Source organism: Tympanuchus pallidicinctus, unplaced genomic scaffold (genome assembly GCF_026119805.1).
Source record: "Tympanuchus pallidicinctus isolate F22 unplaced genomic scaffold, pur_lepc_1.0 scaffold11, whole genome shotgun sequence".
In the NCBI taxonomy this organism is placed as follows: Eukaryota; Metazoa; Chordata; class Aves; order Galliformes; family Phasianidae; genus Tympanuchus; species Tympanuchus pallidicinctus.
The window spans coordinates 18,506,644-18,519,890 of NW_026294627.1; the positions used below are offsets into that span (position 1 = coordinate 18,506,644).

Consider the following 13,247-nt stretch of genomic DNA (forward strand, 5'->3'; position numbering starts at 1 on the left):
TTTTTTTAAATTCCCATTTTTTGCCTATAAGGAGGATATTAACAATCCCATTGAGTTCTGCTCATCTGTAGATGCTGCAAATGACCTACATGGGGCTCAGAGCCTCCTTGCTGTAAATTGCTTTACTTTCCGGGAGTGGGTAACTTAAGCATGTGCTCCCCATCTGTGATCCCCGTATCCAGTGTATCCCTGAGCACATACCTCCAAGGGCACTGCTCCTGGCAGCCTGTCAGGAACGCTTCCTGACTCCAAGGGAGGGACTGGGCAGTGTGGGCAGATGCAGTGATACTCTCCAAAAGGGGAAACGTTATCTCTGTAAGAATGCTGTTTTCTGCATCTGTGCAAGGGGCACATACCAGGCTATTTTAATCTGGATCTTTTGGGTTCTTTAAAGCTTTTTTTTTTTGTTTTGGCCTATTGCAGTCTGGAGACTGCAGTCCTGGCAGGCGATGCCCTGTGCATTAGTCAGCAGTGTCAGTGTATGGAGCTGGCTCTGCCAATCAGATCCACCAATCATTTGGTTTACAGTAAAATTGTCGGGGAAGCGAGTTCCTTGGAAATGATAGATGTCACCCCAAAATGGCACCATGTAAAGGATTACTACAAATTCCAGGTTAGGATTTCCTGGTATTTCTACAATTAAAGCAATTCTGTGTTCCTCTTAACAGAGCTGAAGTTAAGTGCAGGAAAAATAAAGAGAAACATTAGTCTCTGAATTCATTCCACTTTCATTAGATTTGTATTAGTCTTGTTTGCTCATTCCATCTTTTATATTCCATTTGCTACTACACTGCCTTGTTTCTCAGATTAGATTTTTCCAGATTGTCCTTTAGAGATTCATTAGCTTTTCTAGCCTGGGACACATTTATAACAGCTTCATCCAGCTTTCCTAGCCATAAGTGACATGACCAGCATGTCTACACAAAGGAGTATGTCTACTTTCCTTTGCCTTCTCCCTAATCTGATTCAGGACTTTTCCAATTTCAAATGCTGGGATTTATTGCATTAAACAAATAAACTCCTATAGATTTTCCTGAGGCTTTTCTTTGTCAGTTCACACAGCGCTTATGGAATATCTAATATCAGAGTCCCACATCTCAGTAATTCAGCATTCTTAATGATGATATCATTTATTTTTCCTTTGTCCAGCACATCTGTTTGAATGCCTTCATTATTCAGATGCATTCAGATTTCTTTTGAAACAGGTCAAGGGAAGGAGCTCATATCCTTTGCAGTCAATAAAACAATCTGAAGGAAATGTGGAAATAGGCACGAGCATCATGCCAGGAGAGGTGTCTTCTGTGTAGGGTATGCTCACCGTGTCTAGAATGGTGTAAGTGCAGTAATCTGCTCTGCAAATTCAACTACGTGAGCATACTATTTTGTTACCATATTACTATGGTAGATGCAGGCACAAATAGATGAAAGTGTTCAAACAGAATTAACAGTATCATCCTGTATGTGTTGTCCAACTATGAATGGTTCACAGATTGAACAGCAAATAGTAGACAAGTCTTTTTAGACACAGGGGAGTAATTGGTGTATTCAGTGCTGTCATGAGCACGTGGCTTTGTGTATATGTATTCCTGCCAAACCAAAGTAGTGGTGGCCAATGAGTGGTGGCTTTTAAGCTTGAAAAACTGAATGAGTTTATTATAATCCCCCCTACCTACCCCACCGCCCCCAAAAATCTGAGGAATCATTCTAATCTGCTTTACTAAGTGAACATGTGAAAGTGCTTATCTGGGATAAACCCGGGGACTACATATTTCTCTCTCTTTTTTTTCCCTTAAACAGAAAGAAAATGCTCTTGTGAAAATAGACGAGCTAGGAGTTGAGCTTGCAAAGATCAGGGATGAAGTCGGTAAGTAGCACAAGCAAAATAACAACAGAAGTGTTTCTCTCAGTTTACACAAAGTCCAATATTCCCTGTGATCTGATCCTGGGTAGCCTGCATACATGGGACAAAGTGTCTTCTGAAACCCAGAGGCAAGGGGATTCTGTGATTTCATTTTGTACTTGTTGTGCAGACAAGTCCATCAAGATGCACTGAAACTGATTGTATACTATCTGTACTGAAAAGTGACTCTTCATAAATCCACCTGAGAGTGGACCTTCGGTATATAAAGGGAAGCTATAAGAAAGAAGGGGACAGACTCTTTAGCATGGGCTGTTGTGAGAGGACAAGGGGAAATGGTTTCAAACAAAAAAAAAGAAGGGAGATTTAGATTGAATACAAGGAAGAAGTTGCCCAGAGGTGGTGGATACCCCATCCCTAGAGACATTCAAGACCAGGCTGGGTGGAGCTTTGAGCACCTGATGGAGCTGTTTATTATTCCTGTTTACTGCAGACAGTTGGACTAGATGACCTTTAAAGTTCTCTTCCAACTCAGATGATTTTATGGAATGGTCATGTGGAACTTGGTGAGCCCAGAGTGGCTCTGCCTCCCCTTGAGGGAGACAGGGATGTAGATACTTCTCAACAGGGAGGGCTGTGCTTTGCCTTTGCTTTGCCTCTGGTGTCTCATTGCAGAAAAGCTGAGCACAACCCTTTTCCGATGCTCAGCTGCTTGTGCTCCCTCTGAAATATTTTGGCTGATTGCCATTTCAGAGAGAGTTTTGTCCCCGTTGCCGAAGGATACTGCGGCAATAGCAAAATATTATTTACAGTTTCATCCTGTTATTTGACTTCATCCATCCTCAGCAACACTCTTCACTCTCACAGAGGAGCTGCTTCTACATGTGCTTAGGAAGGGCACATCTGAAGCTCCCTGTTGTATATCCACTTCTCATTTGGAAGCCCTGTCTCTTGGATTTGCTCACGTTCTCCATTGGATTTACAGCAGGGAGCAGAGGATCAATTTGTTCCCTTACTTTTGTAATTGGTGGTGTGACACCAACTGTGTTTTGAATCTGCAAGCTAGGTGCAGTAACCAATGCCATGCGTGAGATCAGTTCTTGTCAGTTCTTTGCTGTCTCTAAAGCAGTGCAAGCTTTGGATGCTAGTGGAGATGTATATCCCACCTGCGTAATATGAGGGTTATGCTGTTCTCATTCTCAGATGAATCTTTATGCTGTACAAAATTCTACCTATTGTGCCAAGCTTTATGCAAATAAAGAATAAAACAGTCACTTAACATCAGCAATCATAGGCAGTTGAAGTTAACATTTAGGGGAAAAGTACAGAGTGAACCAGTAACTTAGTTGTTTTGACTACAGCCAAGTAGTAGTTCTGACTTGTCTCAGACACTTTGATAAGCAGACTCTCATTAATTTGAAAGTTATCAGCCCAGATGAACAGCTTGAGCAGTGGTCAAAAATTCTGGATTTCTCATGTACATGTTTGCCATGTAAGTAAGACTGCAAATGTCTGGATGAATCAGTAAAACTAGGCTAGAGTAGTCAAGATTGGTACAGGTGGTTGGTCTAATGTTTGGTTGTATAGATGATAGCTCTAATTCAGATACTGTAACATTGCATGTGTGGTGCAGGCTGATTCTTCAGGTTCTCTGTCAATGAAGAGAGAGCAACACTCAGGGAGGGTGGTCCAGCTTTGACAGGCCATTGTCTAGGACTGTCTCTCTAATTACAATTATTCACCTTATTTTAAATGTCTACATGCGAGTTGGGTATCTAGTCCCATCTTAGGCAGTGTAGATCTAGGCCAGAAATAGATGTTCAGTGCTGCTTGAGATGCCCCAGGGAATCGGAGACACCCATGTGTGTAAAACACTGTCTGTTATGGGCTGTACCCTTCTGGACCCAGGCAGGATGGTTAGGTTTGGGTCACACCCTCCACCTTTACCTCTAGCATTGTTGTGGAGTCACACACCTCATCATGCAATGAAATAGAAAAGTGCTGCTTCTCAGCTTGGAGAAGAATGTGTGCATCCACAGCTTTGTAAGCACCAAGGAATTTGTTATTTTATACAAAAAGGTTTGCTCATGTATTTTGCTAGAAATAACAAGGCTAGAAAAACACTACAAGCAATCGTTCTACCCTCAAGACACCCATCTTTATAAATTATATATATATTATATATACATATAAGCACTTTTCAGATGTAACACTGAGACTCCTGGAAAAAAAGAAGTGTTGAACACCTTCTGTTTCCCCTCGCACTAGTGGAAATTAAATGTCAGAGTTGCATGTCCCTTTGCTGTCAGATAAATGACATGTGAAGTGAGCTGAGGGGTGTGGAGGTGCATAAATGCCTATACGAATGTAAGACAATCAGATGTCAGGTTTAAAATTTGCACTGTGAATTTGCAAGAACTTGAAACCGGAGTGCCAGCTCCTTCTGGATGTGCCTCCCGATCAGAGGAGACTGAACTCAACAAGGGCTTCTGTGATTTGTCTGCAGTTCTGTGGCTAAGGGTCAGAAGTAAGGGTGCAGGCTACACAGTTTGTTTTTGCTGTTGGATGCAGCGCCCATTTCTCACGAGCAGGCAAACCCTGTACATATGACAGCTCCCAGTTCCCATGGGTTGACCCTGCAATGCAAAGGGGCTGGGCTCCAGCTCTGCTTTTCTGCAGAGGATTTGGACCATCAGTGACATCTCCCTCTCCCTCAGTGTGTGCAGAGACACTTGCCCTCTTTCCTCCATTTTGCACCTGCATCAGAGTTTGATTTGAAAAGCATGAGCACTTTCGTGTTTTAGGCGGTGGAAAGAGTTTCATGTTCTGGGAAGTGTTACAGATTGACTTTCTTTTGGTTAAAACATATCACTTCATTGCCTGCTCTCCCTGTGTGCTGGGTAATCTCATTAGAGAGGCTACGAAGAGAAGGGTTTCATTGCAGCTCCAATTTAAAGCATGAGTAAGTTTCAATTATTCTGAATCCAGAGCTGCGGGCTCTTTGGTAGCTTTGCACACCAAGAGAAACTGTTGCAGCAAGGGATGGAGTTTACAGCTATAAGCCAAACCACAGAGACAGGATGTTTCATGACCATATAAATCCTGCTGTGGTATGAGGTAGGTGGGAAAGCTTTCTATGTGGCATTGCTGCAGTGCTGAACTCCCTGATACAGCCTCACCAAAGCAGACTAGAGCTTAGTCTGACGTCATAGTAGAAAAAGACAGGAAAGACATGATTTTCTGCTTCCAGGAAACATAAAATGTCAATCAGTGTAATGGTTTTGAAACATTCTGAAGTTGTCTGCATCTTCAGAGGCAGCTTCTTCCACTGTGCTGACTTACAAGGCCATATGTGTCTGTGCCTTTTGAAGGGCAAAGGAAGGATAAGCATCTGACACAGTATATTCAAAAGCTCAGTATTTTTCTAAACCAGCTATGGACCTAAATCAGAAAGAAGGACTTTCAGTGCCATCTAAAACACACCTTTTCTGTGGTGGTGTTCTGAGTGTTATCACCATGATAATTTTAATCACTTCTTTCCCAATAGCTCTTTGATTTAGTTGGTATCAAGCCTTCAGTGTCAATTCAGTGTCTGAAGTGACTGCAACTATTTGGTGGCATAGTAAAAGCTGCAGAGAACTCTGTGACACTGCTGCCCTGGGAGCCAGGAACAATACAGAGGAGGAACCTAACAGGGAAACAGATTGAAGCATTCTTGACTCAGTGGAATGCTAGAGTTGCACCTTCTGAAACAAGTTGTAGACATGCTCATGAATTTAGAGACATTGCCACTGGGTTAGTACACAAGAGTAAAACATGTACACTTTCTGATTGCCCTCAGTAGTAGCCTGTCCTGGGTGCTCTCTGGTTCCATGGAGCGCACAAGATAGTTGTTTGAATATAACAATAGTGGGCACTAATGATTTTAAGACATCCTTGTTGGAGGTGGTATAAGAAACAGGCCTGTGGGGTGAACAGCTTCCAACAGATGGAAAATAACATATGCATAGGATGCAACTCAAGAACCCGTAGGTCTTCTGCTTCCCTGGTATGTTGTTGTAAGTGGGACTATGGCCAAGACTATGACTTGAGAAAAGGAGATAAGGAAAATCTCTTCTCCCACATGAAAGACCCTGTGTCAAGTGTGATTGTCACATGTGCTGTCTTTACCATCCAAGACAAAGCAGATGCCCTAAAGACTTGATTTTTTAGTCTAAGACTGTGCTGGCCAGAAAGGGGACATCCCTGCAACAGAATGGAGGTCCATGAAATTCCTTGTTTTTGTATTATTCCAGGCCCCAGTTTTGTGTGGGCATTTGCAGGACTCTGCCAATGCCTCTATTCAAATAAATACTCCTGTGTATGTGTGTTAAAGGGAGGAAGACAGAGGAGAGTGTGAGCCTGTTCACAATTGGGATTCTGGAGAGTCCCAGTGTTGGCAAGAACCACTGTGCTCAGTGATTTACAGAGTTGGTGCCACCCTTGCTCCCAAGGAGCTCAGAGCCTGACTGTATACTTATTTTTGTGTCCTCAGCCATCAACACAGCGAGATGTAAGAAATTACAAAATGAGAAGGAGGATCTGGAGAGGCGCTTAGAGGAGGAGGTGAGAAAGCTTCGCTGGCAGCAGAAGGAGGAGCTGCAGGTTCTGGAGCAGCGTTTACATGAGGATTACAGCGCCAAGATGGAGAGCCTGCAGGAGCAGCACAAGCTGCAGCTGGATCTCATCAAGTCTCAGCATCTGCACCAGGTCAGTTCTAGCCTGTTTGATTCAGAAAAGCAGACCATCTCTGTTCTGAGTGGTTTCAGGTAATGAAACACAGGCAATCTCAAACATGAAGACACTGGTAAAGATGACTGATGACTAGAAAAATGTATTCCAGATTATCTTTATGGCATTGCCCTCCTATGGTTCTTAATGGCATTTCAGTATAGTATAGTTCAGTATGTTACATTGCCATGTGTTTTCTTAACATGCTTCCTGATGTTTTACAACTAACATAAATAATTATACTAGCTTTGCTCCCCACACCTACTTGTTCCCCATCCCTCCTATTCTAGTCAATTTATATGAAACCAATGGTTGAGTAAGAACCTGTTATGCAGAAGTAATGCCAGTAGAACCCTGTCCCTCATGCTTTCAAATGCCACTGCTGATACAGTGAAGTGGGATCCATGTAACACATAACCTAAATATCAAGTGGGTGATACACTCTAGGTTCCCTGATTTCTTCTCCACCATTCAGACTAGTCTTTTAGATTGTACAAAACAAACATTTCTCCTTGCATTGCAGTTTTTATGTAGGTAGGGAGAAAGGCTCCCGCATACAGTTACTTTAGTCCTACTTTTAATGGCTGGAGTGAATGGCAAATGGTACCCTGGACTCCATCAGAAGAGGGGTGGCCAGCAGGGACAGGGAGATGATTTTCCCCCCTCTACTCTGCTCTTGTGAGGCCCCGTCTGGAGTACTGTGTCCAAGTGTGGAGCTCCCAGTACAAAAATGACAGGGAGCTGTTGGAGAGGATCCAGAGAAGGGCCATGAAGATGAGCAGGGGACTGGAGCACCTCCCCTATGAAGACAGGCTGAGGGAGCTGGTCTTGTTCATCCTGGAGAAAAGAGGGCTGTGGGGTGACCTCATTGCAGCCTTTCAGTACCTAAAGGAAGCCTACAAACAGGAGGGGAATCAACTCTTTGAAAAGGTTGATAACTGCAGGACAAGGGGAAATGATTTTAAGTTGAGGAAGGGGAGATTTAGGTTGGATGTCAGGAGGAAGTTCTTTACAGAGAGATGGTGAGGTGCTGGAACAGGCTGCCCAGAGAGGCTGTGGATGCCCCGTCCCTGGAGGTGTTCAAGGCCAGATTGGATGGGAACCTGGGCAGCCTGGTCTAGCATTAAACATGGAGGTTGGTGGCCCTGCATGTGGCAGAGGGGTTGGAGCTTCATGATCCTTGAGGTCCCTTCCAACCCTGGCCATTGTGTGATTCTGTAATGATCCTGTGATTCTATGAGAACAGTAGGTTGGGGCACAGCAGAGGCTACAGTTCACAGTTTTTAAGCTCAAACATTTATAAAAAGGGAAATGACCCCATTTATGCCCTGTAAAACTCCTGAGACAGAAGTGAAAATACAAACTGAGATGATGACAATTCTATGTCTCTTGTACTGTGTTTACAGCATAATGCCATTGATAAGGTACACTGCTCAGCCAGCCTTGTCAGATAGACACACTGCATCCCAGCCTGTGCCCCTGCCACCCCAGGAGCCACCGTGCAGGCAGAGGGGACAAGAACACTGTGTGCCACTGGGCCCTGTGCAGTAGAGCAGTGTTACGGGCTCCTTCGTAGCCTTCCCTCAAAAGGGAGCTGTTGGCAGAACCTCCCCTCCCCAGATCTCCCACCACAAGCTGCCAGCTTGCTTCTTGTTTGTTTACTCTGCTATCAATGGACCCATAATCTTTGACAGCTGATTCCAGCAAAAATATTTTTATGGGGATGTTTCTTCTTTCTCCATGTAAAGATCTGGGGGAGGGTGAAGCTCTCTCTCTGGATTTTACCCATTTTAATTGCTGTGCCTGTTAGCTGTTATTGATTTGCAGGGCTTGTAAAGTGCAATACAAAGGCTTTATGTGACCAAGCTCTTTTGTCCCAGGCAAACTGCCTTTTTTCTGTTGCTGCATTGATTTTTAAAGATGCTTGGGAAGATGCCGTAAAATAGTTTTTTCTGCTCTACACTGGAGTTTTCACAGTCTTTCTCTGGAACTGCATAATGTCTGTTCTTGAACCGTGTCTCTTGGTTCTCATTTTAGTTTATGACAGACATTTTTCTTACAAAGCCCCTCAAATTTTCTGCTTTGGGTTATGTTATAAAGGAGTGGGTGGCATTCCCAAAAGCTTTGGCTTTTTTATCCTCCTCCCTGTGTTAAGTGTGCCAGCTTGTCTTGAAAGAGATACCAGCTCTAGCTGCAAGCCTTGCCCCTCCTGGATCATCAGGCATTAGCATTTGTGAAGGAATTTGTTCTGCAAGTTAATTTTTTGCTAGGAGAGCTGATGACTTATCTCTGCTTCTCTTTGGAGTGCTTCTCCAAGCTCCAAAGACAGCAGGGTGGATGGTGACTTTATTCCCCTCAGGCTGATCGCTGCAGCGTGGGTTACACAGGTCACTGGACTACCAGTATACTTAGATTCCTCATGTCCTCGTCTGTTGCAGTGCTATTAATCACCACACTGAAACAGTGGAGGTGCATCTTCCCGTTAGAGGGGCAAGTAGTTCTCCCTCCTCCAATGCTTTGGTTTGCTAGAGAACTCTTAGTTCCCAGAATTACAGGAAGTAGAGCAAACTTTTCTCTCTGTTGCTTCAGAACCTCTGTTGTGAGCCTGGTAACTCTGTCTTTTCAATCCATGGTTCTTCCAGCAACTCATGATGAGTGTTGGTAGCTTTTCCCTCCTGACTCATACTCAGCTGTACACCCATCCTGTGTTCGTTGCTATCAGAAGCTGGCTGGAAAGCTGCTCACCAGTGACACTTCTTGGCCTCTTGCCCTGGAACAGGACAAGGAGAACTGGGGGAGCTGTGTTAGCCTCTGAACCAAGTTGCCTAAGAACTAAGCATAAGAGCCTCACACCCAAAGGGCTTGTTATCTGTGGTTTTTCATCCTCTGCTCAGCTTAGAGACATCATGTTCTGGAGAGGGGAAGCACTTGGCTCTGAGCATGCAACAGAACACAGCCTGCTCAAGGGACTGGAATCATTCAGCCCTAATGCTGGTGAGCAATGATCAGGTGTGACAAGGCATGCCAGTGTTTCTATGTTCCTTGCAACTAAGTGCAAAATTATAAATCCATGGTCCTCACTTGCCAGTGTTTCTTGAGCAGTTCAGCTCAAACTGTTTTGTCTTCCAGCCCCCTGAACTCCTACTAGATCCTCTTCTTCCCTTTGGCTTATTAATCCTTAAAAATCCCATATGAACTTCTTTTTATAGCCAGAAGTAACTGTGACACAGCATTTAAGTGAGTTGATGAAGTTTACAGAGTAAGTTAGTAGCAGGGTTGGAATGTGATCCCAAAGATCTGGTTCCAGCTGCCAAGTAGACAATCTGCCATGAAAACTGCAGACTGGAGGTCACACGGGAAGGTTAAAAGGAGTCATTTGGGATGGGAATATAAAGCATTCAGAAACAGAAAAAGCCCTGGAGACCATTTGAAAACTGGAGCATATTTAATTGGCCTTATAGATAAATAACCTGACAAGGATTGTGGCAGAGATAGGAGACCCTTTCACCCTCTGAGGATGCTGGAATTGATCTTAATTTTTCCTATGGGATGCTGCCGAGCTGAGCAGCAATTAGAGCGTGAGTAAAGACTTAAGTAAGGGTGGGTTAAAGAATGTGGCAGTGCTCACACGAGGCATGCAGACTGGGAGAAATCAAGTGATATTTCACATCCCAATAGTAGCCCACTGGGTCATCTAACCCCCATTGCCCTGCTCTCCCATGTAGTACATCAACAAGCTGAGTTCCATGTTGTTCTGTGAACGGTTCTTCACCTCTTAGTTGTCTCCTGCAGTTTTAAGAAAATGGATTTGTATGATTTAAAATTCCATGTTTAATGCCTGTTTTTCATTCTGAGAGATAACGTTATCCAATCTGATACAAAATATTGCTCCTGTTGGGTGATCTAATACATATGTTTGACAGATAAACACAGTGAAATAACGTCTATTTCAGTGGAGATGTGCTTGGCTGCAGTATCTACCAGTGTAACAGTGGACAAAGATGTTGTGTGAGGCAAAGAGACTTTGCAAGGAACAGCTGATTCTTTGTAACAATTAAACAGCTCGATTTTGTGCATTGCCAGATATCACAGACAATGTGCAGATACCACAGACAGTGTGTATAGGGAATGAGATCACTGTGATTACAAAACCTGGAAAAGCACATCAGGTCATCGATGGTAACACTCAGAGCTACTCTGATGAATACTTGAAACCCTAAGGAATTGGGAGTGGACTCCAGGGCTTTTCTGATGTCATTCCAATGGCCATCTTTACAGAGCTGGAAGTCCCATTTTGTTCCAACTTGGATGGCTGCTGAATAAAAGAGCCCAGTGAGTGAAGTTTGAACTTCAGACCTTAGGTCATTGAGCTGCTTGGCGGGGAGTTTGCTTGCAAGCCTTGATTTTGGGTCTCTCTTCAGAGTGAATCCCTTCTAGAAATACGGCCATAAGTTGAACAGAGGTAATGCAGGTGGGCCATGTTTGGTTAGCCACACGGACATTGCTGCTGAATTGTGCTGCTGTGGGGCTGAGCTTTGTGTAGACAAGGAGGCAGGACTGTTCTTCAGCTCAGACTGAGAACAGAGAAGCTGCTGTTCCAGGTTGTGCTGTGTTTGCCTCATAGTCAGCAAACTTTGCAAGGCTCTTCGCTGCCAGTTGTTTGCAGGGATCAGTCAGAAACCAGGGGACTTTTACATACTTCCCTGATTCATAAAGCATTTTGTTTCCTATGAACTGCGGAGCTGGACTGGGAGTAGGAGCAGGCTGCAGGACAGGACGCAGGGAGCTTTTGCTGGCACTGGAAACCCCCTCAACAGCTCAATCTGTGGGTCTTCCTCACTCAATGTCAGGCTAGAAGTGAAGAAGGAATTTCTGCAGATCAGAGCAGGTGCTGTCATGTCTTTCATCAGTTTATTGGATGTGAACTCAAAGAACAGGATTCAGGAGGAGTTTGGAACTTGCATATTGATGGCTTTGTAGGATGCTCATTTTCAAGTAGAAGTGAGATAGATCGTGATTCATTTTTTAAACCTACTGATGATAAGTTCAATGTTTCTCTAGAAATGAATATTTTACAACTATGAATAATTCATAGGCACTTTCCATGGAAGATAACTCAAGACTGTGCAATTAAACAGCGCCACAAAAATAGGATTACTCTGAACTGTGCAAGTTTATCTGACCATCAGAGGGAGCCAGGCAATGCATACAATTTAGATTAATTGAATGTTGAGATTTTTGAACATACCCTTTTTTCATATTTTTGCTTTGTGCTTTCTTATGTGCCTCATTTATCACTTTAAAATTGAAAGAGAAAAGCGACGAGCAGCAGTGGAGGTAATGCTGACACTCCAGGAGGTAACGTGCCTCTTCCGTAATGAATTAGCCTGGCTCATGTACAGAGGGTGTCACACTCAGTAGATCCCTTTGCTGTTTCCAGCTCACTGCAGCTGTCTAACAGTGGCTTGTCAGTGTGCTGCAGCACGTCTAACCGTGTGCCCCTGTTTCCATCTGCTGTCACTGAACAGGTGTCCGACATCACAGCTGTCCACCAAGCTTCAGTATTACAGCTGGAAAACAACCACTCCATCACCCTTGCTGTACTGCAGGATGAGCACAACCGTGAGATCCGAGGTAAGCCAAGGACAACCTAATGGTTATCCCAGAGCAGGAAATAGCCCTGCATCTGTGTAATGCATCTGTGTAAGCCTGGAGTGTCTTTCCCCAGAGGAGCTGATACAGAAAAGCTGTGTTGGTCTGTGTTGTGTGATAGGTTTGTGATAGGACAAGGGGGAATGGCTTTAAACTAAAAGATGGGAGATTTAGTTTAGATGCTGGGGAAAATCTTTCACTCAGAGGGCAGCGAGGCCCTGGCATAGGATGCCCAGAGATCTGTGAGTGCCCCATCCTTGGAGGCATTCGAGGCTAGGGCACAAGGTGTCCCAAGGCAAGGATTAGAACTGGGCAGTAAGGGACAGAAAGGTCCCTTCCAAACTGACCCATTTTGTGATTCCATGATTCTGTCTTTCGATGCCGGATGAGGGAGAGCCATATGCAATGCATACAGCATTCAGCTTGCACCTGAGAGTGTCTGTATGATCTCTGGGACAAAGACAAGACTTTCTCCACATGTTACTGAGTCCAGATGCCACCTCACCTCACCAACAGACTTTTTCTGAAGATCCTGGGTCTCTGAACCCAATCCTTGGGCACTCGGGATGCTGGAGCTTACTGAACAGCTCTCGGTGTCAGTGTTTAAAAGCTATTCCTTGCTTAAGGATGCGCTTATCTCTGTGTTTTTGCTAGTATTTTCTGATGACAAAAGTTGGGGACGGTTAAGGCCAAAGCGTGAGCTCCTGCTCCTGCCGTGGGTGCGAGATGCCCTCCTGTGCCCGCAAGCTGTACTGCAGCCGCTGCGCAGAGCCTCGGAGAGCAGCACTGGTGCTATCATCAGGAAGGGATGCTTAGAGAGCACAGCCCCGCGGGCTGGGAGCGCAGGCACAGAATAGGTTGTCCGTGTACTAAAAAGGTAGTACTGAACGCCGAGTATTGAGTGCCAGTTTCATGCCGTTGGTTTGGAGGCTAAACTATTCCACTTTGTTTATTAACTTCTAGTTAT

The 13,247-nt window shown here is 44.3% G+C and overlaps 1 protein-coding gene across 2 annotated transcripts in view; it reads left to right on the forward strand.

Annotated features, from left to right (window-relative positions):
• MTUS2 (microtubule associated scaffold protein 2) overlaps positions 1-13,247 on the forward strand; it is a 253,265-nt gene that overhangs the window by 229,000 nt on the left and 11,018 nt on the right. For both annotated transcript variants that reach the window (XM_052671410.1, XM_052671409.1), the window contains exons 8-10: positions 1,798-1,864; positions 6,393-6,607; positions 12,157-12,262. In XM_052671410.1, the coding sequence (XP_052527370.1) occupies positions 1,798-1,864; positions 6,393-6,607; positions 12,157-12,262 (388 nt within the window). The remainder of the gene's footprint in view (positions 1-1,797; positions 1,865-6,392; positions 6,608-12,156; positions 12,263-13,247) is intronic.